Source organism: Parasteatoda tepidariorum, chromosome 9, assembly GCF_982258835.1.
Source record: "Parasteatoda tepidariorum strain Cologne lab strain chromosome 9, Ptep-v5.0, whole genome shotgun sequence".
Taxonomy (NCBI): Eukaryota; Metazoa; Arthropoda; class Arachnida; order Araneae; family Theridiidae; genus Parasteatoda; species Parasteatoda tepidariorum.
This window is the reverse complement of record NC_141763.1, coordinates 50,050,406-50,066,336: the sequence shown is the minus strand read 5'-3', so window position 1 is coordinate 50,066,336 and position 15,931 is coordinate 50,050,406. Positions and strand designations below refer to the sequence as shown.

Here is a 15,931-nt window from a genome sequence, read left to right as displayed (position 1 = left end):
ATATCAGTTGCATAATATACTAAATTTTTTAGCAGAGAACTCTTAGGATTTTTATAGTCAAGAAAATATAAAAACTATATTTCACTGATAACTATTAATTTAATTTGACGACAATATTTTGTATCCACATTAAATGAGCTTAGTCACAAAATGTTTATGATATTATTGAATGCAGAAGTAAAATCGTAGTAAATTCTTAATTCAACAAAGATGATCATAAATTTTTTTAATTTATTAAAAATAGTAAGTTAAGAATAAAAGAAAATCTAAGAACGTAAAAAAAGAAACTTTAAATTGATGATTTTAAATGAGATTGGCTCATTATTTAAAAGTAACACTTAATTTAAATACTTAAACAACTAATATAGGATATGAATTTTTTTCAGAAACTTAATTAATTTTAAGAAATTTTCTAATACGGTAGAGAAGGGCTGATTTACCAGATTGCTTAATTACCCTGATCGTTCAAGGACCATGTGTTTTTTCCCACCTTCTCAAAAAACAACAACTTTTTTTCCTTGCTAAAATTCCTTTTTTTTTCCAGAATATCTTAAAGGGGAAAAAATGGCTTATTTTGCCCTTTGGTGACCTTGAAGAACTTGGTTCATTAGTTTCAATGTGTGTGACAATTGGGAAGTAGTTTAGTAAGGGAACTCATTTTTTCTTTTTCCGAGAATTAGTGAAAGGAGGTGAAACACTTTTGAAATGCTCTTTTTCAGTCTTAAAACAAGTTTTGTAGGTCAATTTTGTAAAAAATAGATTGCTCAAAATAGAATTGTTTTAACATAATTGCCAGTCTTAAGCTTGCAAAGCTAATGAAGAGAAGTTACTTAATAACATTCTCATATTCGATTTTTATAGTTGTTCAATTATCTGGATTTTTTGTTATCTGGATCGGCTTTGGTCCCAATGGATCCAGATAATTGGCGTTTAACTGTATATTCAGAATTTCTGATTAAATTAGTAAACCAGAAGAAACTAGCAAAATCCAGTAGAGTTGACAGCTATTAGTAATATTTTTAAAGGCATTTACTAACTTCAACATTGGTAACAGACATTCACAATTCATGAAAAATACTAAATTTAAAATACATACCTGTTGAAGTCTGTCCTTTTGTAGCAGCAGCAAGATCTTCCACCTTAATGACCAGCCTCATTATCTCCATTTTTTCTCTATCTAGAGGTTTGGCTACAGATACAGTGCCATCAACAGCATTGATAGCAAACAGGCTGTTGTAGTTGAATTCTGTTGGTGTCACTAAAGCCCCTTCCTCAGTTCTGCCCTCATTTGAACGATGGTCTATTGAGAATCTTAGTACAGGCCTCTCGTCTGCATCAGTTGCTGATACTCTTGTAACTATTGTTCCAACTTGGGCGTCTTCAGACACTGTAACCTATTAGAAAAAGAGTAAAATTAAACTAGGGTACACATAATTTTTGTTATCTCAGATCAGAAATATGTTAGAGATGGCAAATTTGTTAAAATACATTACTATATATACATATAGATATATGTTACCCTTTCATGCTGAGTTATCTTTTAGGAACATAATATCGGATATTAGTTCAATTCTAATCCATCAGATTTTCATTTGCAGTCGATTTTAATACTCTTTTTGTATAATGAAGATTCCCTTATAATTTTTATGTCATATTTATTCAGAAAAAAGAGTACAGAAATTAAACTAGTACTTACAAATGTACATGGAGCAGAAGCTCCTGAAGACAAGTTTACAGATTCATTTTCAAAAGACAAGTGCATACTTTTTTAACATGGAGAATATAGTTATTATTTCTTTCATGTCATGTGATCAATAATATCCAGACTTAGTTGTTAGTGTTGCGCCGCAAGAAGTAATCATAAGACAGGATGAAGATGTATTAAAATCTCAAAATATTTATTAAATAGAATGACATTTCAGTTTCATAAAGAGCTTTTACTGCACAGTATGGATTCATAATAAATAATTAATGATAATATATACGCGAAGTGTTTCGTTTACTATGTGAAAGAGATTATTTACAGTTCTCATCTGTTAGACGGGCTAATCTACAATTAAAATATAATTCTTTTAAGGTTTAATTTTAAGATTCCTTTAATTCTACTAAGCTATTATTTTAGATGTTACATATATATAACACAATAAAAGAGACAAAATGATTTAAAATAAAATGCAGTTCTGCATTTCAGTAAGTATAATTTTTTTTTCCTTCTAAATTTACCTGTTTTGGATCAATGAACTTTGGTGCTTTGTTGTTAACATCCATAATTGAAATATTTACAGGTACTCTACTTTGTTGCTGTTCAATACCAATACCACCATCAAGTGCAACAACATCTAACAAATAATAATTAGACTTAGGTATAGTCCTATCTGGATCTAAATTGGCCCCACGTGCAACACTGATAACACCTGTATTTGCATCAATCACAAACTTGTCTTGAGCGCCAGACTGGATTCTATACACCACTTGACTATTTGCCATGGAATGGTCTCCATCCAAGGCTTTTACCTGCACCACTGATGTACCAGGATCTATATCTTCAGGAATGGATTTACCATAATAGGGCTGCACAAATACCGGCGGAAAATCATTGACATCCTGAAAACAAATATTGACAATTTACAAAAAGATTGTAAAAAATAGCATTGGTAATAGCAATTTACATGAATTAAATAAAAAAATTCTAATCGGTATAAAATAATATTTTACAATACAAAAACACCTTACTCAAACTCAACAATGTCTTATAACATTGTATTATAGCAACTCTGTAGCTACCAAGCGATGCCCTGTGGTGCCACCTATGTCCTCACCACCGAGACTCAGTTCAAGTTCAGATATGAAACCTTAAACATGACTTTTCCCCTATCCCCGAGTTTTCTTAAATTTTAATTCTTTCTTTTACTTTTTTTCAAATGTAATTTATGTCTTTAATTGGTTTTTATTAATTAAAATTCTTTATTAAGTGTACTTTTAGTCACTTTTGTCGTAATTTACAACATATTTGAGCTAGCCGATATTCCGTTACACTACAATATTAAAATTTCTTGAAAAGTAATAACTTCCATCAAATTTGAAAAACAAAAGTGCTTAATTGTAGGATACCTCAGAATTGAATGATTGCACATTTAACCAAGCTTTATAAAAGTTTCAATAAAAAAATACTACAATAAATTTACGAAGTATTTATTTTAAATCTGAAAATAATATTTTGAATTGCTATTATTGATAAAAACATGCAATTACATGACAACATACATAGAGGGATGCCAACTTGCTCCGGACAGCAAATAGATATTTTCAAGGGGTAGTTTATCAATTGCAATTCTTGGTTTAATAAATTTAATTTAGTAGATTTTTATTCACCACTATTTCTAAATACCTCGTAGGCTTATATAATTCACCACTTTATTGCATTTTCGTCATGCTATACCTCTTGAAAAGCAAGCAAACATAGTCAAATATCTTCTTAAGTACTTCTAGTTGATTTTATTCTTTTTTTCAAAGATTATGGATTGTTTTCTCACCTGCACATATACTGTAACAGGAACATCACTATAAAGAGATGGGGTGCCCAGATCATAAGCTCTAACTTTTAACTGGAATGTTCTGATATCACCGTTTTCATTTGACATTTTCTCAAAATCAACCATGTTCCTAGGCCGGATTTCACCAGTCAGTTGGTTGATGCTGAAATTCTTGTGTCGGTCCCCATCAACAATTTGGTATCTTACTTGACTGTTCGAAGAACCTCTCAAATCGTCATCTTGAGCCTAAAGAAATATTTATTTTAATACCATGCATTTCTTTCCTGTGCAATGAAACTAAAAACAATTTTTTAACCAATATTTTTTCTGCAATATTTACTTAGGAGAATATGTATGTAATTGTAAAACCTGATTCAGTTTAGACAGTTTTATAATGAATTTTAATGTTTTCTAGCAAAGGGCATACACATTGTATTTTTACTGATTTTCATTTACATTTTAAGATTATACATTCATATTGCATTTATTTATTAGAGTACATTTATTAGATACACTTTGCGTAATTTTGAGAGGAAATGTATTTTAATCATAGATTAAATATTGCAATAAAACTAAAAAGAGAAAAAAAAGAAAGAATATTACAACAATAACACTTATTATTAAATATAATGAAATCTATTTAATAAGTAAATAGAAAAAGTTGTCTAAAACATTGGTGGAATTTAAATGAATTCCAATGCTTAGTTAAAGCGACTAAAAACAAATTGTTTATTCATTGTAGTTTTTTTTACTAAAAAAAAAGTCTAAATATTTTTTCTTAATTGCTTAATTTATAAAATTTAAAACAAATTAATTTTCAAAAATGACAGATTCTATCAATTGGAAAAAAAATGGATGCAAATTAATATTTTTTATTGAATATGAACACTTAATGTGAAAAAATAATAACAACACTTAACCATAAAATGTTATGCTCTTAAAATTTTGTTTATTAAATGACATATTTTTAACAACTGTACCTGCACAATTAATGGTGTTAAAAAATTATCTTCATTTTCATTTAACCTTGCTTCATACTTCTGTTGAAGAAATCTGGGAGTGTTGTCATTGACATCATCAACAGATATCACCAGCTGAACAGTATTCCTGTTTCCAAATCCATTGCTATCTCTGGCTTCAACAGTGACAAAATACTGGGCAGTAGTTTCACGATCCATACCATGTTCAGAGCTCTTAATAGTGATAACTCCAGTAATAGGATCTAATTGCAGTCTGAAAAAAATTTTAAAAACTCAAAGCAAATCTACTGGCAGAATGTCAATATAACATAACATAAAATTTAGATGTTGATGTTTATTCAAGGTACAAAAGCCTGAATCAGATTTACTTTGCTGAAAATGTCTATAGCATACTCAATTTAATTAAATCAAATAGTATTATAATATAAGTCTGACAAAATAGTTTTTGGAGCAAAATAAAAAGGGGAAAGATTATTGGGATTCCTCTAGCTAGATTGAAACATGATATCTGATTCATATGTATCATAATCAATAGTTCATATATTATAAAACGTAATTAACTAATTCAAATACAAAACATATGACATCGAAATGTTTAGGTGTCTAGACAGTAATAAATTTATTTAATGTAACGACATAAATGCTAAGCATCATTAGGATTGATCTACACACAACATGTGTAAAAACAAAGCCTTAATTAACAAGTTTTGCCTTTAAACTTAACAAAAGAGAAAAACATTTGTGTAATTGAGAATTTGGGACTTATTTTGGTCTTTTTCTTTCTTTATTCGCTCAACAGCTTTCTGAGGGTCAAGGTCTTCTCCAGGATTTTCTTCCATTCTGTTTCCTTTCTCGACAGGGCTTTTCACTCTTAAGTTTTTGGAAATCTACATTAACACAGTCAACCTATCTAAGTTTGGGCCTGCCTCTGGTTTGTGTTTTTATAAGTTTAAAATGAAACACTCTGGATATTAATGAGAATAGGCACATTCGGCAGATTTGTCCAGTGAGCTTTATGTGGTTTACTTTAATATGACGGACAATATCTGCCTCTCTATACAGCCTGTACAGCTCATAATTATATCTGTACCTCCATACATCATTGTTGTTTACTGAACCCAAAATCAGTTTCAAAACTTCTTTTTGAAGAGAGCAAGTCTAGTTTCGTGTGATTTTGTAATAATGCAGGTTATGAGCCATATGTGAGCATGGGCCAAATAATGGCTTTATACAATATATTTTTTGTTTTCCTTTTTACTAATTTTGATTGCAGAATCTTTCTAAATTCATTAAGCTTTAAGAAATTTCTTAATTTAAAAATATGTTTTTATTTTAGCTATAACAGCTATAAAATAAAGAGTATGTTCCATCTTCCAGATAACTCACTCCAATTCATCTCATCTCCTGGATGGCAATCAGGTTAATACCATATGAATTTATTAGTTCATTACGTGCCCGTTAAACTCTACTCTTGAACAGTGTCAAAATATATCCAAATTTCAAGTCCTTAACGTGTTTTAGAGAGATCAGCTGGTTTACGATTTTTTAAATTTTGCAATGGAAAATGTTTTACACGGTGGGGTTACCCCAATCTAGAGGACCAGGGTGTTTCTCTTTATCTGATACCTCACCTGGCTTTGGAGGTCCTAACAGGAATTGTTTTCAGCTTATTAAATGTTAAAACTATATCAAATTTAATTTATGTAAATTTCGTATTTAGTATATATATATTAAAAGCAAATTACTTGTCAGCTATTTGTCCTCTGAGGTCTGTATATCGAATACCTCTTGTTCCAAATTCTCCTGAATCTTTATCTTCAGCCTATGATCAAATAAAAACTATATGATTAACAAAATATGAACATAAACTAAGACTGAACTTTGTAAAAAAAACACATCTTACCCTAATAGTTGTCAAAATAGTGCCCGCTTCAGCATTTTCAGGAACGGATACTCGATACACATCCTCAGAAAATTCAGGGAAATTATCATTCACATCTCTAATATATACTGTTACATCGGCTGTACTAGATTTTGGCATGATTGGAACAGTTTCTTGAGCAACAATCTGTTTCATAAAATAAGATTAATATTATATAAATATTCATAAGATAATATATATTTTAAAAAAAATGAAGACTTAAATGTGATAAGATAAATTTCAAATGTAAAAATTACCCTAAAATTGAATTCTTGTATCCTTTCATAATCAAGAGCTAATGAATTTTTCACTCTAATAAGGAAAGAAGCTTCGTTGACGCCTTCGGATGGTGTTACGTCAAACACAGCATCATCACCTTCCAAGAAGATTTTAAAGGTGCCATTATTCCCCTAGATAAAAAAAAATTCATTTTAAAATTAGAGGAATATATGAAGTAAAATGACTGGATGCAAAGTATTATTAGTTAATATTTGATAGAAATGGAAGAAATAAAGAAAAAAAATTAAAAAAAAATTTAAATGCTGAGTTTTTTTTTTAGAAAAACCATGGAGTTTTTATTTTTTGGATGTTTTTAGTTATACACATTATCCTGCTGTTAAAAAACACCTCTTTCATTTGATTTAGGTGCTGCTGGTTTGTTACTGGAGTAGTTAGTTGAAATTGGCAGGAGAAATTTTCGCAATAACTCGCAATTTAGTAATGTTAGTTCGTCTAGATTTAATCAAGGTTTTGTTTTTGTAAAATTCATACATAAATGTATAATTAAAGAATAACAAGCATTATTAAATAAGACAATATAAGTAATGTAGTACAATAGAAAAGAATGATAAAATAGGAGAGCATCTGAAATCTCTTACATAATATTAATAAAGCTATACCAAAAAAATGAATAATTCATTTTGTAAATACCTGATCGTGATCAAACACTTCAGCAACACTAGATCCCAAAAGATTGACAGGAACATTCACTTCAGCATTTTCATTGATCTCAGCTATGTACTGACGACTCAAAAACGTTGGTGTTTCATCGTTGACATCGGTTACTATAATTGTAACTTCTGTAGTCACACTAGGGGATGGAAACACTCCCAATGCGACCTCTTGGGCCTGTGAAAAAAGCGTTAGCAATACATATGTATAAAATCATTATATTATTATATTCCACATTAAAAGACAATGCCTTTTTTAAGATTTTAAAGAAATAAAATAAATCAAATCAATTAAAACTTTTCTTTTCCTAAGATCACTCCTAGTCCTAGAACAGTAGGGAAGAGAACAATAAAGATTTTGTTCTCATAAAAAATGATATCTATTCACTCATTGTAATATAAGATGTCCTCACACCTGAGCATTAGGTAAGATAAAGGTTTTATACATAAGTTAATATAAACTTAATATCAATAAACTAGCAAGAAAACAATATTTTTTAAAAAATAAGTTATTATTTATGTCTTGCTCTCTATTGAAGTAGAGAAATATTGGAGAGCCCCCGGTCTAATGGCATAGCGGCCAAATGACTGGCATTTGATGATAATAATGTTCTACCATTAAAATATACGTGTAACAATAATGCATACAGTTACTGAATATGAATAAAGGATAATATCAAATTACACATGTAAAGTAATGTAACACATGTAAAGTAAAAAATGTATACATAAAATATGCACAAATAATAGATATCTAAAAAAAAAAAACTAAAAACATAACATTTAATCTCACCTCTATTTCTAAAATGAATGCTCCATTCCTATTATCAGTATTTTCTCGGTCTAGTTTTCCACTAACTATCACTAAACCACTTGTACGGTCAATGGAGAACAATCCTCTAGAACCTGCATTGCACAAAAAGAAACAAAATTAAAAAATCTGTTTAGTTAAATTCATCTGGTAAAATATTATATTAAATATTTGTATTATGTCCATTTCATATTAATCTTGATTGAAATAGAAATTTTATGATCAAAGTTACCTATTTAAGGAAGAAAAAAAAATTTAAAAATTGATCAGTTGAGAAAATAGCAATTCTATTTTAAAAGTTACAAAGGTTTAAATAAATGCAGATTAAAATAATAAGATAATTATTAAATTGGACGGAGAAAGAATTAAACGATTAAAAAATTTGTAACATTGGTTTTAATATGAAAATTGGATTGAAAAACCAGAGAAATGCAATATTACTAACCTTTAGATATTCTATATGTGATGGCATTATTAACACCTCGGTCTCCATCAACAGCTTTTACAGATAAGACAGCAGAGTTCTGCAATAATAATATTGTTGAAGAATTAAAAAATATAAAACTCAAATAAAATAAATTCATCCATTAAGTTTATTATAACTAGTTACAGTATCCAATGGTGAATATTAAAAAGTATGATTTTTATTTTTTATTGATTTTTTAATATACATTATTAAAAAAAAAAGATTGTCTAAAAACTTCAGATAATCAAAACAATTGATTGCCAATTTTTATAAAAAAGGTATAAAATTGAGACTTAAATTTAAAAAAAGATAATGGAGAAACAATTACAAACAGGATTGGAATCCTACAATAGAAAACCAAGTTTAGAAATAAAAAAATAAAATGAAAAATTTAGTGAAGGAAGAACTTACAGTTTATAACTAGCTGTCAGTGAAGAATATTATTATTATTTTGTTAAATGTTTAGACAAGGTGGTTTTCAATGCCAAAAGATAACTGCTTAGCTTTTGATCAACCAACTTTTTGAAAACAAATCTTTTAAGACACCAAAACGGATTTCTTTAGAGATGTTTTACAATATTTGAAAAACAAATAAATTATTTACAATAGGCAAATCTTCTGGTATTCTCGTGACAGATGGGACTGATATGAATACTGGAGGTTGATCTTCAACATCTTCTATTTTGACCACGATGGCAGCTGTGGCTGTATTTCGACGACCAGTATTTGCACGATCCTGTTAAAATGATAATATGAAAGTTTATTGCAAGAAAAAAAATAGATCAATGACTACTGAAATAAATAATAATTAAATAGAATGGCTAAAGTAATATAAAAAAAATAAAAGTTAAATAGAATATCATGAATACAAAAAGACAATTTTAATAACTGAATAACCATGAAATATAAAGGTTTCAACGTTATAATAAAATTTGAAATACTTTTTTGAAAAATGAATCTTTAATAAATAATTTTAATAATTAATTAATAGTTTAGCAGTAATATATATATAGATATATTCTAAAAAATTGTTCCTTAACAAATCTAAAATATTTAACATCAATAATGTTGAATGTTTATTTTATTTCCTTAATTAAGAAAATTGAATTAAATTTTAAAAACATACATGTTTTTTAAATGATGCAATGTCATTACAAATGAAAAAATTAAAAATTATGGGTATTTAAAAGTTAGGCAAAAGGACTGGCTCAGCACATAAGTGACTGGAAAAAGAATTTGAGTCTAATAACATGGTAGTAGTGGATTTGATACATAAGAAAGAAAGACAAAATTAGGCAGAAAAGCGTTAACCAATTTAGTGTTAAATTTTCAGGAGAAGGGCAGTAAATTAGATTTTCCTTGTTCCTGCATGATTTGAAGGTGTGAAATAAAGAATAAAAGTGGTAATTTTTCCATTGAGTACAACAGTAGGAATGATGCAGAGAAAGCAGAAGAATAGTAAATTACTTACTGTTAATGTATGAAATGTCAGCATTCCATATAGTGCATGGCATTTTTAAGCAAAGAATGAAATTTGAGAATTATTATATTCATTGCTTAGCCATTGTATAAAATGCCTAGGTATTCTATAGAATACAAATGCTCTTTAGGCTAAGTTTGAAATATGAAAACTACCTTGTCTAGTCATTGTATAGAATGACTGTAGGTTTCTTGTCAGTCATACAAAATGATGGGTGACAATAATAATCATTTCACACATTTCATTATTGATCATTCTATAAAATGTATAGGAAATGTATAGAATATAAAACATTTCATACTTTGTCAGTCAACTTCAGGCATTATATAAAATGCTAGATTTCATGCAGTGACAGTAACATATACACGAGAAAAACCTTGAATAAGATTTTCTGAACTACTTTTTCATGTCATGGTTTTTACAATTACTCAGAAATAGTAGCAATATTTTGTGAATATTATGTCTGAAACTATTATTAAAAAAGACTTATACAAAGTAATCAGCTTAGATCTTAAATTTAATTGACAAAGAAAAATATGTTAACTTACAATAGCCAAAACCCTTAGTTGGTATAGGCTTTTTCTTTCATAATCTAATTTACCAATAAGGTTTATGACACCTTTTCCTTGAGTTGTTTGAACAGAAAAGATTTCGGATGTATCTTTATCAACATTCTAAAAAAGAAAAGAGAAGAAATTGATCATATTAGCTTTATTAGCTTCACTATTTGCATAACTCTGTGTATCATACTTGTGTGCTTTATTGTAAGATCATTGTCGAAAAATTGAGAAATAAATTCTTAAATTTATTGTGTGTGTGTGTATATATATATTAAAATAAGCACTTTTATGTTAAAGACAGGATGCATGTTTGGTGAAAATAAAATTATTCTCTATCTACCTATCTACTTCTTTAAACTTGACTGATAAAAATCAGAATAATTTAATTTAGCTCATAAAAATTTAAAAAAAAAAACACCACTAAAATGGTTAGACTATTCATCAGTGATTTTATAAAAATAATAGTTATTACACAAAAAAAAGACAAAATATTGAGCTACCTAATGAAAAATTCAATAAATTGTTTATTATGTAAAACCAATTATGCCTAATCAGAGATAATTGCTAAACTTTATTTTTTAGGGACCTATGCAGATCTAAACAAGTACACTGACTACCCTAAGAAGATATATAAATAAGAAACAGTGAAACCTCCCAGAAGCGACCACTCTCATTTCCACAGTGAAATGGTCTTTGATGGAGGTTGGTCCTTCTTAGAGGTTAGCACCATTGACTTCAAAATTGTTATCGAAGGAACATGATTTTGCGCAAACGGTTTTAACCTTAGTCAGTGTAATTTTCTTGGTGCGGAGATGCCATTTCTGTTGGCGTCATGAAAAGAGGTATTGAAGCATAAAATCTATCATTTATAAAAATGATTCCAATACTAGTGGTCACTGATATAATTATGTGTCACTGATATAATTATGTGTAAAAACAAATTTACCAATTATGAATGACAAATATATTTAAAATAAATAAACAATTATGTTTTGTTCATGTTTGCCTTTAATTTTATATCACAAAAATGAGTTAGCTTTAAAAGATGAAAAAAGATGAGTTTGTTTGAGATGCTTGCTTTTCCTAAAATAACTTTTTTTTCTAACTTAACTTTCAACTCTAGAAGTAAATAACTGATAGCATCTTATTCAGTACACTCTGACTGCAACATGAGGTTGTATCCTCAAAAAAAGCTCTCTAAATGAGAGCCTCACACAAATATTTTGAAAATATTTTAATCTACTTATTTGTTTTGTTAAACATTTTGTTTTTGAAGTTTTTTCATGTTTTCTAATTTGACCTTTTCTGCATTTGATGCAGATGCATGTCTGGTCACTAGTAGAGGTTTTAATGGTGTCTCTTAAAGGTTTTCTTCAACACAAAGTCTATGGAAAAAATTCCGTGGCTTCTAAAAGTGGTAGCTACATAGAGGTTTTCGTTCCGGGAGTTTTCACTGTATATTTTTTCAGAATATCATTCAATTAAAATCAGAAAACAAGAGGATAAAATAAAATTGATCGTAGTAATAAAATTTATAGGAAAAATAATAAAGAGAAAATGTGACTTCACATAGCAATATAACTAACAAATGGGAAAGCTATACAGTAAATTTAAAAAAAAATTAAAATCAACATCATTTGCAGAAGTTTAGTAAAATACTTACACCAAGTTGATAAATAACTTGGCCAAAAGGTCCTGCATCACTATCTATAGCTTCTACAGTTTCTAATATTTTTGGTGCAGAATCCTAAAATTTCAAGTTTTTGTTACAATACTATAAAATATGAAGAATCATTTTGTAATTAAGAAGAAAAATTATTTGCCTTTGGAATATAATTTAAGTATAACATACAACACAATAAAATTCATGAACACATGGAAATATTCCTAAACTGTATTGATCAAAAATAGAAGACGATGGTGATAACAATTAGAAAGAAAGCAAACATTTAATTAGATAGTTATAGTAGATATTAGTTTGAGACATTAACATAAATAAATTAAAAAAAAAACAAGGAAAATGTAATCATATACAGTTTCAGAAAAATAAATTCAGGAAAATTTACTTTTATATCAAAAAGCGTACTAAATAAAAAAACGAAGAAAAATGTAAAAATAGTATTGCAGTTTTTTGTTAAGAAATTAAGAACCATTAGTTTTTATTCCACCTTTAAATTTCCGAAATGAAATTTAAAATTTTTATCCAGAAAAGTTCGAAAAAAGGTGATAAAAAAAAATGAGAAAACCACAACTACAAAAATGTGATTTTAAAGAATGACTAGTTTTGATTCAGTGAAAAAATGACGGAATTAAAAATTCAGATTATTGTTAGAAATTGTAGCTGGCGATTTTTATTAGAGAAGATGGTAAAAGCTAACCAGTTTTTAACCCATCACATTTATATAGATTCCTACTAAATTTCAAAAATTAAACAAATTTATTTTCAAATTTTTTTTTATTAGATAAAATTTCAACAAAACTCTCCCGACAATTAAAAACTTATAAACATAATTTAAAAAAAAAAATTGAATTAAAATAACCTGATTCTAAAGAATGAATGAGAGTATTCCAGCTTTAAAAGATTATTAAAAACTAATTTAAATTTGAATAATTCTCACAAAAAAAAAGACTTCTGTTAAAAAAGTGCCTTTGCACTAATGGCCAAGTTTTCTATTTAAAATCATAACTGCAAATTTCAAGATGATCTGCTATAATTATTTATTTTCCAACCAATTAAAAAAAGAAGACATTTAAACAAACATTATTTATTTGTTAGGTAAACTTATAGCAAAATTATAAAGTTTCATATAATTCTCTTAATTATTACAATATACAAAGAAACAAGTCTCAGGATTTAAGAAATAACAATTCACAAAACAGAGGCTATTGTTAATTAATTATATTAAATTAGCAATGTTTTGTTAACTAAATGATAACTGTAAACAAAAACTAAAAATATTAATAAGATTAAAAATCAAAATACGAAAGCACTTACTTCTGGAATAGTTAATAAATAACTTAAACTATAGAAATACTGGCTACTAAATGGTTCAAAAACTAAGTTAACATTAGTAAACTAAGCAAGTTAAATAAAATATTACTGAATTCATAAATAAAATCTGTTAACTACTCAAACATTTCTAGATTACGTAAATATCCCTTAACCAAAGCTATTCATGAGTCAATAAAAAAAAAAAATGCATACATTATAGTCACATAAAATTTATTTACCTCTTTAACATTTATAGTTGACTTAAATGATTTAAATACGGGCTCATTATCATTAACATCCTCTACTATAATAAGCATGGAATGTCTGATCTAAAATAAAAAAAACAACAACAGAGTTAATTAAGTAGTAAAACTTATTTGTTTAAAATATTCAAATCCAGACAGATGATGTTGGTGTGCTTTTCTAAACAAATGCATGAAAGAATAAAACATTTACTTACTCATCTTTATTGTATTAAATATTTTTCTACAGGGGAAAAAAAAAATACCCGAATGCGAAGATAAAAAAAAAATTGCGCTGATATTATACGCTTCTAAAATTTGAAAACAAAACGTATTGTAAACAAATCAAAGTAGAAGTATCAAAAGAAGTAAGACCGAACTGAACTGAATCTATTTTCTGAACTAGTTTCTCCATGCGAGGCATTTATGATCCATAAATAAATGACTCATTCAAAGAAAGTTAGAAAGTTCAATTTCCTTTTTGTTTTTTGATGAAAATATAGATAATACAAATATAGCAATGAAAGCGTGTTCATTTTAATATTGAAATTTATCGTATATTTTAATTTTTAAGAATAATTTTGTTGGGTAATTTTGGGGGCAAAAACAGAATGAGTTTTAAAAACGAATAAAAAGTCTCAGAGGATGGACCTGCTACTTTCTTTGTCATAGTCTTACCCTCTTTCATAATAAATCTGAAGCACGCAGTAGAAAACGCTATGCACAAAAGTTGTTAAAATGATGCATTTCCCGAATGAAGTTTACTTGTTTGTAGTAAATTTAAATGAACCAGAGAAATTCAGTTCATTAAAAAAATTCAATTTCAATCCATAATGTAGCGTAATTCATGGTAGTAGTACTTTATTTATGCCATACTAGAGAAGCAAAATGGGTTATCGGTGACGGTCTGGGAAGCATATTTGGGGATGTCACCATAAGAAGACATATGCCATCACAATTTCGATCCCCTGCAGAGGAAATGGCTTCCCCAGATTTGATAGTTCGAGAACCTGTGCAATAAGTTGAGTACTTTAATGTAAACCAATTTAATAAAGACCGATACCGTTCACCCTCGGTTTCTTTGTTGGCTGATCAAAGTAGTCAATCCTCCCGCTCACTGATCGCTGACCACAGCCAATGATGCTTGACTACGGTGATCGACTGGGAACCACGACGAGTCCACTACGATACTGTAATTCATAAAGTAATAAAATAAATAAAAGACACCTTCTGTTTTACTTGAGTATTCAACTTAGAGTATTGAATGCCTTTAAAGAATTAAAAACTTTCAATTTTCCAAATTAAGTTTGCATAATCCTTCCCCGTTCCCCCCAATAGGAACTTTAAATAAATAAAAATGATTATAATTTTAAAAAGCTACGACTCCAATTAACCAGGAGAGAATGAATACTTCAAGTTTCATGAAAGGTTAAACAATTTGAAAGCTTAATTTATTCAATTGTTAACTACGCACTACACTATGCATAGTTATGTACTTAACTATGCATTGATAAAACACTCTATAATGGAATGTGCGATTAATCATCATTTTAAAAGTATACTGGTCGATGAAAAGTTGGGTTGAGCTGTTTCAATTCCATCACATCAACGTAAACATCACGTTTCTATTTCATCAGCGATCGTTAGAAAATAGGCCCATTATCCTCTTCATTACAGGTGTACAAGTTTCTTCCATTAAAATTGTCGTTAGAGAATTTATTTGAAGGAATCTTTTTATCGTCTGCAGTGACGATAAGATTTATTAAGTTTCCACGCTCATTTCATTGGCTTAGTTCATCGTAGTTCAAGACTTTGAAATCAGCCTTGTAATTGTGTATAACGCTTGTTGACTCGACGTGAGCTGTGTCGTTTTTAAAAGACCTCCCAAGTCGATATATATGCTCATTTTCTTAAACAAATAAAAGTCTTCTTCGTGCGTTTATATAAGATTTGCTGCGCACTTTTATAGGATTGAAGTTTTTATCCAAACATGTTT

General features: G+C 28.4%; 1 protein-coding gene across 5 annotated transcripts in view; it reads right to left on the bottom strand.

Annotated features, from left to right (window-relative positions):
- The window catches only part of Cad88C (cadherin 88C), a 181,987-nt gene that overhangs the window by 28,881 nt on the left and 137,175 nt on the right, over nucleotides 1-15,931 (bottom strand). For 4 of the 5 annotated variants that reach the window (XM_043039523.3, XM_043039525.3, XM_043039524.3 and 1 more), the window contains 14 exons: nucleotides 13,933-14,022; nucleotides 12,365-12,448; nucleotides 10,690-10,815; nucleotides 9,266-9,397; nucleotides 8,641-8,719; nucleotides 8,178-8,290; nucleotides 7,365-7,562; nucleotides 6,692-6,844; nucleotides 6,417-6,581; nucleotides 6,259-6,335; nucleotides 4,514-4,766; nucleotides 3,534-3,779; nucleotides 2,224-2,604; nucleotides 1,097-1,394 (listed from right to left, as the gene is read on the bottom strand). In XM_043039523.3, coding sequence (XP_042895457.2) covers nucleotides 1,097-1,394; nucleotides 2,224-2,604; nucleotides 3,534-3,779; nucleotides 4,514-4,766; nucleotides 6,259-6,335; nucleotides 6,417-6,581; nucleotides 6,692-6,844; nucleotides 7,365-7,562; nucleotides 8,178-8,290; nucleotides 8,641-8,719; nucleotides 9,266-9,397; nucleotides 10,690-10,815; nucleotides 12,365-12,448; nucleotides 13,933-14,022 — 2,395 coding nt within the window. Of the gene's footprint in view, nucleotides 1-1,096; nucleotides 1,395-2,223; nucleotides 2,605-3,533; nucleotides 3,780-4,513; nucleotides 4,767-6,258; nucleotides 6,336-6,416; nucleotides 6,582-6,691; nucleotides 6,845-7,364; nucleotides 7,563-8,177; nucleotides 8,291-8,640; nucleotides 8,720-9,265; nucleotides 9,398-10,689; nucleotides 10,816-12,364; nucleotides 12,449-13,932; nucleotides 14,023-14,153; nucleotides 14,274-15,931 lie in introns of those variants that run through there. The other variant, XM_043039526.3, reaches the window with a different exon arrangement.